We start from the raw sequence: 13,314 nt of genomic DNA on the forward strand, positions 1-13,314 counted from the left end.
ATGGGTAATTAGTTGGGAAGTCATTGATGGGTCACTGGTTAGTGGAATTACTGTTTGGGGGTCGTTGATCGGGGAGCGCTAGTTGAGCTCACTCGTGGATGTTCACTGTTGGAGGATCACTGGTGAGGAGGAATGATTGGTTGGGGTCACTGGTAGGGCTTATCGGGGGTCACTAGTTAGTACTTATTGTGGGGGGGGGTCATTTGTTGGGGAGGTCACTGGATGGGAGAGTAACTGGTTGTAGTCATTGATGGGGGTCATTAATTGGGGGGCCACTGATGGGTCACTGGTTATAGGAATAACGGGTGGGAGGCCAATGATTCCGGTTATTAGTAGGTGTGTATGGGTCATTGGTTAGGTTCCTTAGTGGGGATCACTTGTCATGGGTCATTAATTGGGGGTCATTAATGGGTCACTGGCTGTAGGAATAATTGGGGGTCACTGGGTAGGTGTCCCTGGTGTGGGCCACTGGTCGGGGTCCTTGGTTGGAGGGTCACTGGTTGCACTACATCTGCTCGCCGCATCAGTGGGGAGAAAGAGGGTTATCACTTCAGCCTAGAACATAGACACCAGGAGTAGCCTACCCTTTCTCAGCCCCCTCCTTAGCCTTCACCTGGGCCCCCATCACCTGCTTTGCGCCCTTGACCCAGTTCCTCTGCAGCTGTCCAGGCCAGGAGGAGCTCCCACTCCTTCTCTGACTGCGGCCTGGCTGGCTGACCGACTGCTGAGATCTGCCTTGGGAGAGGACATACGGGATACGCTTCCGGGAGTCTGGCCCTGAGTGGTGGCCATTGACCCTGACCCCTGGGCTTTGGAGCCAGCCCTGCTCTGCCTTCCAGGCCTTCCAGACCTGCCAGCCCTGCCCCTCCTCCACACACAAGGGCTCCCCCTGCTGGCTGTCCTTGTTCAGCCAGCACACCTTCGCCTGCACTGGCCAGCCCCCTGCCCCATACCCCTCTGATGTGTTTTTGGGAATCCTCCTCTGTCCCCCTCCCTAGACTGGGTGCTCTGGGAGAGAGAGTCTGTCTCCTCCTTCGTCTCCCTTTTGTCTTGATTGTCCTGACCGCAGACCTGGTACCCTCTCTGTCCTTCCTCCAGACCTCCACTGACATCCCCAAGACAGAGACACCAGCTCCAACTCTGCCTCCGACTCCCACGCCTCTGGTCATCACCACAACTGTGGCCATTGGCAGCAACGTCACCGTCCTAGAGGTTGTGGGAAGTGGACGAGGCTGGAAGGGAAGGTCCTGGGACAGTGGTGGTGGCAGACAATGAAGAGGTCAGGGGTAAACTTTGGTCTGTCCCAATGTCCTCAGGAGAGCTTGGACCCTGACAATGGAACTGAACTGGGGACCGTGGAGACTGAGTTAGCCAGAGAAGAAGAGGAAGAAGGTGGTCCCACCATGGGCCCCCACTTCTGGGCAGCAGAACAGTCATGGAGGACTGAGTTCCAGATCTTTCCTGTGCGTCTGGGTGGCTGGGTTAGGTGCAGGGGGGAGGGACTCCGACCTGGAGCCACACATAGCTGCATTCTCTTTTTTGCTTTCTTTTTATCTTGCCTAGAGTGCCTTCCCACCACCCCAGTGCAGTTGACAAATATTTATCTACAGATACTATGCTAATGTGACAGGCATTGTGCTAATGAATGGCTCTGTGGGTAGGGTGATTCATTCGGTTTTTAGTCTAAGCATGATGAGAAGCCACTTGAGATGGAATATGTCCTGACTTGGGAGTTTTCAAAGCTCTGTCTGGCTGCTGAACAGCATGTGGACTGTAGGGGGAGCCAGAGGGGCAGCAGGGAAACCAGTAGTCAATGCAAAACAGAGTGGTGACCTGGATGAGGGTGGAGGCTGTAGCGGTGGCGGTGGGGATAGAGAAAAGTTGGACAGATTGGGGACATGCCCCCATTTTGCTCTCGCTGCTGTATGTGGAGAACGTTGCAAAAATGACTGGGTAGATGCACGGTGGCATCACTGAGTAGGATGGGGAAGCCTGAAGAAGGAGCAGGTGGAAAGTGTCAAGGATCCCATCTTGGATGTGCTAAACTGGCAACCCTTGTTTGATCGTCAATGCGAGGGATTGGTTAGAAAATTCTGGAGTTCAAGGAAGATGGTCTAGCCTGGAGATAAAGACTTGGAACTCATCAGCGGAGAGAGGCTATCTTTAGTCAAGGGATGAGATTGCCTAGGAAAATAAGGCAGACAGAGAAGGTGTCTAGGTTCTAGCTTTGGTGTTGGACAGGGGAGAAGGTGAATAATCCTAACCATCTTACTCTGAGTGCCTGTTATGTGCTAAGCATTGTTTTAGCTTCTTTATCTTCCCGTGGGATATATACAGTCGGCATTCACCCACACACTTTGCAGGTGAGGCCATAGGAGTTGAATAAGTTGCCCAACATCGCTCAGCTATTGAGAGGCAGCTCCAGGATTAGGACTCCACAGTATGCCCCAGGGTTCATGTTCACCTTGCTGCAGCATGGCCAGCTTGATACTGGAGCATGAGCTGCTCAAAACATACTGGTTGAAGAAAGGACAGGCAGAGACAGCTCAGAGGGTGGGCTCTGTGCACGCATGCATGCCTCTGTGTGTGTGTGTGTGTGTGTGTGTGTGTGTGTGTGTGTGTGTGTGATGAGTGGGAGGTAAGTTAGCTGAGAGTTCTATGTCTGAGTTCCAGGGCTCACACCTCTTCTCTTTCCATCCCCTGCCCCAGGGCGCTGGGGAGAAGGGAGAAAAAGGAGAACCGGCCGTGATTGAACAGGTGAGGGGCCTGGGGCTGGAGGAGGTGGCGGGGTCTGTGCTAGAATGGGGGTCACACTTATTTCTCCCCCAGGGACAGCAGTTTGAGGGACTTCCAGGAAGCCCAGGACCCCAAGTGAGTCATGGCTGCATTCCCCTCTTCTTGTCTTTTACTTCCAGTTGGGGTATTTGATCCTCTGGGGTGGGGAGTTGGGGTGTAATGTTGCCAGATCATTTGAAGACTATTGGTTATTTGAGGCTCAGAAGATGAGTAAAAATAGGGGCTGAGATGTAAAGTTGGGGGTTTATATGTGTCAGTATAGTATTGAGGGGCCAGGGGTGGCTCGGTGATGGGGTAGGAAGGTCAGCATGGGGTCAGTGTCAGTGGTGGTTTGGAAGTCAGCCTGGCTCAAACTTTGCATTTGTCATGACCCCTGTTCCTCTGTCCCCAACAGGGGGTGGTTGGCCCCTCAGGCCCTCCTGGCCCCCCAGGATTCCCTGGGGACCCTGGTCTACCGGTAAGAGACCTCCTCTGGGGTGTAAACTCCTGGGGGAGTGAGGTTTCAAGTTGGGAGCATGGCTGCGACTGGGAACATTGTCTTGGAGCTGGCTCTGACCCCTCCTACTCTGGGAATTATCATTCTGGCTCCTCTTCTGTCTCTGGGAGTGGGTGGGGGGGGGGCTATCCCCTGCCTTTCTCCTTCTGACTCTATCCCTGAGTGTCTTTCATCTCTGTCTTTCTCCCTATGTCTCTGTGCCCGTTTCCTCGTCTCTCTTTTGTCTGTCTGTCTGTCTCTTTCTGTTTTTGTCTCTTCCACTTTTTATGACTCTTTCTCCTTCCCTCCATTTCTCTTTCTCTCGCCTTCTGTCTCTTCTCTCTCTCTCTCCCTGCCTCCATCTTTCTCTGTCTCTTCCTCCTTTCCTCTCTCGATCTCTCTGCCTTCACCTCTCTCTGTCTCTCTCCCCTCCCCCCCATTTCTCTCTGTCCCCTCCTCCCTCCATCTTTTCCTTCATCTCTCTACCTCCATCCCTCTCTGTCCCCTCCTCCCTCCATCCTTTCCTCCATCTCTCTACCTCCATCCCTCTCTGTCCCCTCCTCCCTCCATCCTTTCCTCCATCTCTCTACCTCCATCCCTCTCTGTCTCTGTCCCTCTCTCAGGGCTCCGCTGGCCTCCCAGGAATCCCTGGCATTGATGGGATCCGGGGTCTACCAGGCACTGTAATCATGATACCGGTAAGAGGGAGATAGGGTGGCACAGCCTTGGGGAGTAGAATCCTGACCAAGGAGGGGAGCTTCTCCTGGAGTCTCCCCTCACTCCTAGTTGCCCCCTAGTTCCAGTTTGCAAGAGGCTCCCTCAAAGGACCCCCAGTCTCCTTCCAGCAGGCCCAGGCTCAGGCAGTCCTGCAACAGGCTCAGGTGAGTGGAGGATAATTGGGAGACTGTCAGGGGGTGATGGGAGGACATTGAGAGAATGACAGAGATGGGAGATGGTGAATAGTCAGGAGACAGGTGGCTATTTAACTTCTGATGATGGCTTTGTTCCCCCTGTCTCTTCAGCTCTCTATGAAAGGCCCCCCTGGCCTGGTGGGGCTCACTGGGCGCCCAGGCCCCGTGGTGAGTAAGGTGGCTGAGTGGAGTGGGGAGTACATCAGTGGAGATGACTCTAACTCAAACTCCCGCTAAATGCATTACCCTATCTTTCCTCCTCCAAGGGTCTCCCTGGGTATCCAGGTCTGAAAGGAGAGATGGGAGAAATGGGGCCACAGGTGAGATTGGTGGGGGTGGGGACAGGGTTGATGGGAAGGGTCTTCTCACAGGGCTACAGGACAAAGTGCTAGCTGGGGAAAATGGCAAAGGGGCTGGGGTTACCCTTGCAATTACTGACGTTTTTCTTCCTCCTTTCCTTTCTCTTCTAGGGCCCCCGAGGACTTCAGGGACCTCTTGGACCTCCTGGCAGAGAGGGAAAGATGGTGAGTGATTCGTAGGTCCTCAGGTCATCCCTTATCCATCTCCCAACACCCAACAGGAGCCTCAGCTCTGTGCTCCCAGGGTCTGCTGGTGTCATTGGTGGGATAAGAGCACTGAGGACAGGGAATGACAGTACACTGAGGGTGTGACAAAGGAATCTGGCCAGGTCCCCGAGTCTGGGGGGACTTGCAGAGGAATGATGCTTGAACTGAGATCTGAGGCATAACCAGGGAAAAAGGAGAGGAAGGGCATTCCAAGTAGAAAGAACAGCACATGCAAAAGAAAAGACTGGCACATTGGGGGAAATGATGAACAAGATAATTCCAGATAGTTTTTTTTTTTAATTTATTTTTTGGCTGCGTTGTGTCTTTGTTGCTGCGTGCAGGCTTTTCTCTAGTTGTGGTGAGCAGGGGTTACTCTTTGTTGCGGTGTGCGGGCTTCTCATTGTGGTGGCTTCTCTTGTTGTGGAGCACAGGTTCTAGGTGTGTGGGCTTCAGTAGTTGCAGCACACAGGCTCAGTAGTTGTGGCTCGCTGGCTCTAGAGCACAGGCTCAGTAGTTGTGGCTCATGGGCTTAGTTGCTCCGCGGCAGGTGGGATCTTCCCGGACCAGGCACCGAACCTGTGTCCCCTGCATTGGCAGGTGGATTCTTCACCACTGCGCCACCAGGGAAGTCCTCCAGATAGTTTTAAAGTGCCATGAGGAACATACAGCAGGGAAATTAATGGAGACTGAAGATGAGTGTTCTTAATTTTTGTGGTGATGGTAACTTGAACTAGAGAAAGGGCACTAGGGCTAAAGAATAATGGATGGGTTTGAGATATATTTAAGAGGTTAAACTGGTATATACAGAAGCCCCCAGCGTAAGACACTGCATGAGGAAGGTGCTCGATACATGGTAGTAGATATCTTGATGATGTCACCTCCCGCATAGGGCCGCCCTGGAGCAGATGGGGCTCGAGGCCTCCCAGGGGACACAGGACCTAAGGTAGGTGATGGGGCCAGGACTGGGACTTGGAGGGACTGTCAGGGTAGAGGATTCCAAGCTCAGCTGGCGTTTCTTTCTTTCTTTTTTCTTCCCATTTATTTTAATTAATTAATTTTTAAATATTTGTTATTTATTTATTGATTTTGGCTGTGCCGGGTCTTAGTTGCGGCATGCGAACTCTTAGTTGCAGCACGCATGTGGGATCTAGTTCCCTGACCAGGGATCGAACCCGGGCCCCCCTGCATTGGGAGCACGGAGTCTCTCCCACTGGACCACCAGGGAAGTCCCTCAGCTGATGTTTCTTTGTGCAGGGTGATCAGGGCTTTGATGGCTTGCCAGGGCTGCCTGGAGAGAAGGGCCAGAGGGTGAGTGTGTGAGACCCCTCCCCCATATCCAAGCCCCCTCCCAATGTTCATGACACCCTCCCCACCCCCAATATCAGAGCCTCCATTCCTGGGTCTGAGTCCTCACCCTTAATACCCCATCTCCTTTCCTGGGGGCTGGTCTCCACTTTTTGACTCTGAACTGCCCTCTGTGTTCCCCACTCCAGGGTGACTTTGGTCATGTGGGGCAACCTGGCCCCCCAGGAGAGGATGGTGAGAAGGTAAGTTTGGAAGAGAGTTAGGGGATGGTTTGGAAGCTAGAAAGCCAGAACAGACGGAGTAGAGCCTTCAGGAGCCTGGGGGAGGGGTGAAGGTCTGCACTGGAGAGTCAGGAGACCCCAGTGGGGCTCAAAGAGACAGGCTGAGAGTTGTGGGGTTAGGACTAGAGTTAAGAGGTTAAACCCAGGATTGCAGGTCCAGGATTGGGGTCAGGGGCTTGAATCAAATCACATATACTCATTTGGCTGGATCCTGCCACGCACTCTGACTCTGAGATCCCCTGGAAGGGGCTGCCGATGTGAGAGAAGGTGATTCTCTGAGGGTTATACGTCCCCCCTCCCCAAGTCATATGCTTTCCCACAGGGAGCAGAGGGCCCTCCGGGGCCCACCGGCCAGGCTGGGGAGCCGGTGAGTATCAGGGACCCCTGGGCCCCTTGCCTGGCACAGGGGAGGGAGTCAGGCCTCATAGGACCTCAGAGCAGTGATGCTGGAATAACGCTCCTACCTCCTTGCAGGGCCCCCGAGGACTGATTGGCCCTAGAGGCTCCCCTGGCCCCCTGGGACGCCCGGTGAGAATGTCGCTGTCTCTCTACATCCTGTGTGTCTTTTTCTCACCTTTGTCTCCTCTGCATGTCCATTTCTGTTGCCTGGATTCTCTGCCCACTCAGCTTTTCACCTGTGCCCCTCAGTGTCTCAGACGCAGGCTCCTGTGCATGGGTCTGCCCTGGTCTCACACCCTCTCCTCCCCCAGGGTGTAGTTGGAAGTGATGGTCCTCCAGGTGCCAAAGGAAATGTGGTATGTGTTCCGATCCCTGATGCATTCTGACACTCTGACCCTAGGACCGCCCATATCCTTGTCCACTCCCATGATCCCCTATTTCAACTTCCCTGACACCGCAACACCATAACCCCTTTCAGCTTCACAGAACCCTCACTTTCTCCCCAGGGTCCTCCAGGAGAACCAGGCCCCCCAGGACAGCAGGGAAATCCCGGGTCCCAGGTTTGAGCTATCTTTGCTGACAGAAGGGGCGGGTTGTAGCGGTGCTCAGCCGAGGTCATAGACCCCTCCTGGCTTCGCCAGGCTCTGCACTTGCTGCCGCTTTCTCATGCTTTCCTTCTCTCTTTTTAAAAAAATGTTTCCAGGGAATCCCCGGCCCCCAGGGACTCATTGGCACTCCTGGGGAGAAGGTGAGTGACAACTCTCCCTCCCTCCCCTCCCCTCCCCCAACATCTTTTCCCTTCAACTCTGCCTGCAGGAAAATCTTCCCACCAGGGCCCCTTTTGTAAGCCCTGGATAATGATAAATTGCAACATTCCCTAAATAAGCTCAGAGTTACCAAGTGTCATTGCTGGGAAAGGGTTGATGGCCAGAAACAGAACTGCACCAAGGTTAGATCATAAGGGGATATTGTCAGGAGAGAGGGGAACCCGCAGAAGCCAGTCATAGAAAATATTACCAAGACTCATGGGCCGGGAAATCCCTTTGTCTCGGGTCTTGTGGTGTCATCTTTCTTCCTCTGCACATCTGTTTCCATCTCCCCTGAAAGCCAGGCTTCTTTCTATTTACATCTCAGTCTGTTCTTACCCCATCTTCTGTTTCTACACACTCTTGTGCTGCTCTGTCACTAGTTCAGTCCCCAGTTCCTTATGACCTTACAGTTTCTTTATCCAAATCCATCTGATCCTAGTTTCTATGAGGCAAGATATCCCTTACCTCAAAATTTCAGGAGAGAATCTGATTGGCTTATCTGGGCCACGTGCCCGCCTCTGGACTTGTCAATGGTTTGCAGGACATAGGGGGTCACCTCATGCCACACCTCTTCAGGTGGAGCTGTGGGTTGGAGGTGCTTCTAAAGGAAGAGGTGCGGCTGGGGAGTCCCCCACCCCAGCATGTCTCTCACACTGTTTTTACATCCCTTGTCTCAGCCCTCCCAGAAGCAGAGGATTTCTGAGGCACAGAGAGGGGAGAGAACTTGTCCAGGGTCACACAGCAAGTTTGCAAGAGCTGAGGATAGATTTCCTGGCCAGTAGGATCTGTTTTTTCTCTAACCTTGAGGTAGCTGTATGTCTGAGTAGGGACGTTCCTGGTGGAATGCCAGGCTCTGAGACCCTCTGTCTCCTCCTACTATTCATCTTCTTTCAGGGTCCCCCTGGGAACCCAGGAATTCCAGGCCTCCCAGGATCTGATGGCCCTCTGGTGAGAACTAGATTCTGGGAGAAGGAGGAAGGAGAAGTGGGGAGGCTTGGGAATTTGGATGGCATATCAGGTCTCTGACAACTTAGAATGTTTATCCATCTCCTAGGGTCACCCAGGTCATGAGGGCCCAACAGGAGAGAAAGGGGCCCAGGTGAGTGACCTGGAGAGGGGCTGATTTGGGAATGAGGGTTGGCAGGCAGGGCCAGGAGTCAGGGGCTATTAATGAGAAGAGAGATGAGGGCACTGGGAACATGGAGGGGGAAGAACAGGATGACACTCATCTTATGTCCATCTCAGGGTCCAGCAGGGTTGGCAGGCCCTTCGGGCTATCCTGGACCTCGGGGTGTGAAGGTAAGTGATACTTGGGGCCTGCAGATAGAGCTTTTTTTTTTTTTTTTTTTTTTTTGGCCATGCTGCGCGACTTGTGGAACCTTAGTTCCCCGACCAGGCATCAAACCCGGGCCCTCGGCAGTGAAAGTGTGGAGCCCTAACCACTGGACTGCCAGGGAATTCCCTGCAGAAAGGGTTGATTCATCAGCATTGACTTCTGGGAGCCAGCTCTATCAGAAACTTCTGTATGTGTGATGAGAGGAATCAGTCTGCCAGGCAAGGTGTGGTAGAAGTGAAAATACATAGTAGGGTGTGTGCCACTTTGGAGCTGAAAAGCCAAAGAGTAACATTAAGGTATGGTTGTCACCTTGCAGTTGAGAATAGTTAAACCCATTAGAGGCTGAACCCATGTCACTGTAGGCACACACATCACATCCAGGTCCAGGTCAGCACACTGTAATCAAGCAGAGGGTTGTTTTAAAGCTCAAGCCCAGAGCCATACAATCTGCAAGCCCAGAAATGCTAGGACAAGCTGAGAGCTGTACTGAATAGAGATTCACTGTTGACCAAGTGCAGGGCCATTGGAATTCACATCTATATGGTAGCTGAGTCCAGTTACATTGTAGCCAAGTACGGGTATCCATTACCTGTAGTCTAAAAACAGAGTTTGATGGTAGCCAAGAGCTGGCTCCTCATATTTTTGCATGATAGACAAGCTTAGTTACACTATAACCAAGGAGGTGGTTATATTGTAGCTGGCCACAAAATCCTGTGGGTGTCCAAACTCAAGAGTTCCATTGTAGCCAGGCCTGGTTTTCTATATATAGTTGAAGGCTATGTTGTTGTTGAGTCTAGTTACATGGTAGCCATGGCCAGAGAACAATTGTAGCCAAGCTCAGTTACATTGCGGTCAATGAATTGCCCTGTGGCTAGAGACAGTCATGCTATTGTCCAAACACATAGTTATATTGTATCCAAGTATAATTTTGTTGTAGTCACTGAGTTCGGTTATATTGTGTCTCCCTGTGGCTGGAAACAGTCATGCTATTGTGAAAACATAGTTGTATTGTATCCAAGTACAATTTCATTTTAGTGGCTGAGCTCAGTTACATTGTAGCCAAGTGCAGCTTTTCTTGTGGCCCAAGCCCAGAATTTGGTGTGAGCAGCATCTGGGCTTGCACCGAGCAGTCTTGCTGTAGCCAAGCACAGACTCCCCTTGTTGCCAGGCACAGAGTCGCATTGTAGCCAGCACAATGGGAAACATTCCTTTGCCTTTAGAATGCAGCCGGGGCCTGGAATGTTCATCCTCTTTCTCCTGCCAGAAGGAACTGTGGACACAGTGTCCCCGGGAGATGGGAATCAATTACTTGGAAATTTGGCCTTCCCTGCACTCCCCCACACAGATGACCTTGGGAGGCTGCCAGTGGGAAGGGGCGGGGGAGAGGCAGCCTCTTGCACACCATACTAGCAGACTCTGGGGAAAAATAATTTCCTCTGGGGCTGACCCTCACCCCCCTTCCTCCAGTCTGACATCCTCTTGGGACTCTCCTGGCTGTTTCAGGGCAGGGGACTGAGTCTGGGGCCCTTCTTAAGTGGGGGAGAGGGGGGACCTGAGAGCTTTTATATTTTTCAGGGTACCTCTGGCAACCGGGGCCTCCAGGGGGAGAAAGGAGAGAAGGTGAGAAGGGAGGGGATTCCTTGAGGGGGGAGCCCTAATAATTGGGCTCTGGCTGTGTCCCTTCCCTGAAGCTCTGACATCTGATCTCTGTACTATCTTCCACCCAGGGAGAGGATGGCTTCCCAGGCTTCAAGGGTGATGTGGGGCTTAAAGGCGATTGGGTAAGATGACCTCCAGAGGAGAGGTCTGGTGGATCTGGGGGACTTGGGAAAGAGAAGGAGGGGGTGAACTGGGGCAAAGACAGGAATGACAAAGGGACTGATGTCAGGGCTTCTCCTTTTCTATTCCAGGGGCAAACCGGACCCCCAGGTCCTCGGGGAGAGGATGGTCCTGAAGGGCTGAAGGGGCAGGTGGGGCTTGCTGGTGAGGAGGGGCCCCCAGGCTCAGCTGGGGAGAAGGTGAGTGGACCTGGTCACCCCCTCCAGTCTATACCCCAGCTTCTCACCTGCAGGCAAGGTGTTCCCTGGCCCTTTGCCTCCTGCCCTCTGGGCTTTTGTCTCCAACTTCAGGAGGCTCTCAGCTCCTTCAATTCCCCAGCTCAGCGTTACAGAGCAACTCCACGCACATTATCTTATTTTTATCCCCATAACCACCACAGGCAACAGATATTTTTACCCCCATTTTACAGACAAGGAAACTGAGATTTGGAATGGTTGAATGAGTTGCCCAAGGACATGCCCCTAGCAGGCAGGGGCCAGGACTTGAACCCATGTTTCCCTGAATTGCCCCCTCCTACCCCTGCAACCATGCCCCAGCCTTCCTACCCCTCCCCCACTGACCTCCAAGTTGCAGTCTCTGACCTTTGTCCCATATTCTCTCTGCAGGGCAAGCTTGGGGTGCCGGGTCTCCCAGGTTACCCAGGACGTCCAGGCCCTAAGGTCAGAAGCTAGCAGGAGGGTGGTGGGCAAGGGCAGGGTTCAGAGACTAATTAACATCTGGGGGTCCAGGCTGTGGTCTGAGGGTGTGAACTGTCCACCCCATGGGGCATTGAAAGTGTAAGATGTGGGCTTTGGCATCAGACAAACTTAGGCTCAAATACCCAGCCTTATCTGCTAAGTGACCTTGAGTAAGTCACACCTTACCTGCTAAATGATCTTGAACAAGTCTATTGAACCCATTTTCTCAGTTGCAAAAGGGAGAGACCAGTAGTATCTACCTCATCAATTTGGTTATGATAATATTGATGATTTTGGTGATAATAAAACTGTAGGATCCTTCTTATTTGGTATGATTGAGGTTGGCTCAAACAAAAAGTCAGTAAGGAGGAGAATCATAAAAAATACATATTTTACATATCTTGAATTAATTATAACTTAGAATGTACTTATGTAAAACTGTACATTTGGCTGCCAATGTTGATGAATGATGCTATTGGTAAGACATGTCTTTCTGCCTAAACCACACCCATATTACATCACTGATGATTTATAGTTTTTTGTTACATAAAGTGGAGCAGAAATGCAAAGACACTTGGGAAGAAATCTGAGTACAGAATCCTTCTTGAGTTCCACGCTTTTGGTATCTCGATCTGGCAGTTATCTTGCCCATGCCTAATTTGACAGTGTTTTTTTTTAAGTGACTTCCCTTTACATTGAGTCTTTTCCATTTAACCTAGATTTTACAGATATCTTTCTTTTCCCTTTCTACATTTCATCAGTTTTTGTAAGGTTTCATTAAGTCACATGACCCCAATAGCAAGGGCAACTGGCATAAACAGGTTTGGGATTAACTCAAGGTATCAAAACTAAGAGCAGAACTCAGTCTGTTGGAACAGAAATTCATGGGAGTTAGAACAAAGCCTCCTAGCCAAGACTGATCAGTGCATCTTGGGCAAGAGGCAATGAATACTTTACAGGAGGCCTGATATGTTGGTTTAGTTGAGGTCAGTGTCTTATTCAGCTTGGGTTGCTAGAATAAAAATACCTTAGACTGGGTGATTTAAACAAAGAAATTTGTTCTGGAGGCCAGAAGTCTGAGGTCAGAGTGCCAGCATAGTTGGATTCTGGTGAGGGCTTTTCTCCTGGTTTGTAGATGAACATTTTCTGTCTTTGTCCTCACATGGGGGAGAAGGAGAAAGAGAGAGAGAGAGAGATCTAGTCTCCTCTTCTTCTTATAAAGACACTAATCCCATTCACGAGGGCCCCACCCTCATGACCTACTTACTTCCCAAAGGCCCAACCTCCAAATATTATCACACTAGGGACTGAGGCTTCAGCATATGAATTTTGGGAGGACACAAACATTCAGTCCATAGCAGTTACTAATAATCAGCATGAATAACAAAGACAGCTAATATTTCTTGAGCACATACTATGTGCCAAGCACCTTTAAAAAAAAAAATCCCATTTTCTCTACATATCCCATTTAATCCTAATGAAAACCTTGTGAAGGAGGTATTGCTGGTATCCCTAGGCTACAAAGAAGACTGATGCTCAGAGGGGTCAATCCATTTGTCCAGGGCCACACAGCTAATTTAGTGATGGATCTAGGATTCAAAACACAGTGAGGGGTGAGAGGGGATATCAGAGCATATGATGTTTTCCCCCAGGTCAAGGGACGATGGGCAGGAAAGCAAGTACTGGAGGCAGTTAATTAACAAGTATTGAGTAAGCCACCACCATGTGCCAGGCAGTAGGGAATAAGACCAGAGCATTATGTCCTAGTCATTGAATAAGTAAACAGATGAGCAAGGTCATTTCAATACAAATATTATAGGGGAAACAAAATAGGACGTGATAAACAGAGCATGACTTGAGGATGTGGTGGTCAGGATGATGGCGGAAGGCTTCTCTACGGAGGTGATGTCTGAATGAGAT

The 13,314-nt window shown here is 51.2% G+C and overlaps 1 protein-coding gene across 1 annotated transcript in view; it reads left to right on the forward strand.

The window, feature by feature from the left end:
* COL5A3 (collagen type V alpha 3 chain) overlaps positions 1-13,314 on the forward strand; it is a 37,178-nt gene that overhangs the window by 6,733 nt on the left and 17,131 nt on the right. Inside the window, exons 7-31 of the mRNA XM_068534894.1 lie at positions 1,099-1,212; positions 1,317-1,463; positions 2,710-2,757; positions 2,830-2,871; positions 3,191-3,253; positions 3,895-3,969; positions 4,069-4,152; positions 4,294-4,350; positions 4,449-4,502; positions 4,653-4,706; positions 5,638-5,691; positions 6,003-6,056; positions 6,242-6,295; positions 6,657-6,701; positions 6,809-6,862; positions 7,045-7,089; positions 7,240-7,293; positions 7,437-7,481; positions 8,437-8,490; positions 8,597-8,641; positions 8,788-8,841; positions 10,454-10,498; positions 10,606-10,659; positions 10,789-10,896; positions 11,323-11,376. Of these exons, the coding sequence (XP_068390995.1) occupies positions 1,099-1,212; positions 1,317-1,463; positions 2,710-2,757; positions 2,830-2,871; positions 3,191-3,253; positions 3,895-3,969; positions 4,069-4,152; positions 4,294-4,350; positions 4,449-4,502; positions 4,653-4,706; positions 5,638-5,691; positions 6,003-6,056; positions 6,242-6,295; positions 6,657-6,701; positions 6,809-6,862; positions 7,045-7,089; positions 7,240-7,293; positions 7,437-7,481; positions 8,437-8,490; positions 8,597-8,641; positions 8,788-8,841; positions 10,454-10,498; positions 10,606-10,659; positions 10,789-10,896; positions 11,323-11,376 (1,557 nt within the window). The remainder of the gene's footprint in view (positions 1-1,098; positions 1,213-1,316; positions 1,464-2,709; positions 2,758-2,829; positions 2,872-3,190; positions 3,254-3,894; positions 3,970-4,068; positions 4,153-4,293; positions 4,351-4,448; positions 4,503-4,652; positions 4,707-5,637; positions 5,692-6,002; positions 6,057-6,241; positions 6,296-6,656; positions 6,702-6,808; positions 6,863-7,044; positions 7,090-7,239; positions 7,294-7,436; positions 7,482-8,436; positions 8,491-8,596; positions 8,642-8,787; positions 8,842-10,453; positions 10,499-10,605; positions 10,660-10,788; positions 10,897-11,322; positions 11,377-13,314) is intronic.

The sequence above is a fragment of the Eschrichtius robustus genome, chromosome 2 (assembly GCF_028021215.1).
Source record: "Eschrichtius robustus isolate mEscRob2 chromosome 2, mEscRob2.pri, whole genome shotgun sequence".
Classification (NCBI taxonomy): domain Eukaryota; kingdom Metazoa; phylum Chordata; class Mammalia; order Artiodactyla; family Eschrichtiidae; genus Eschrichtius; species Eschrichtius robustus.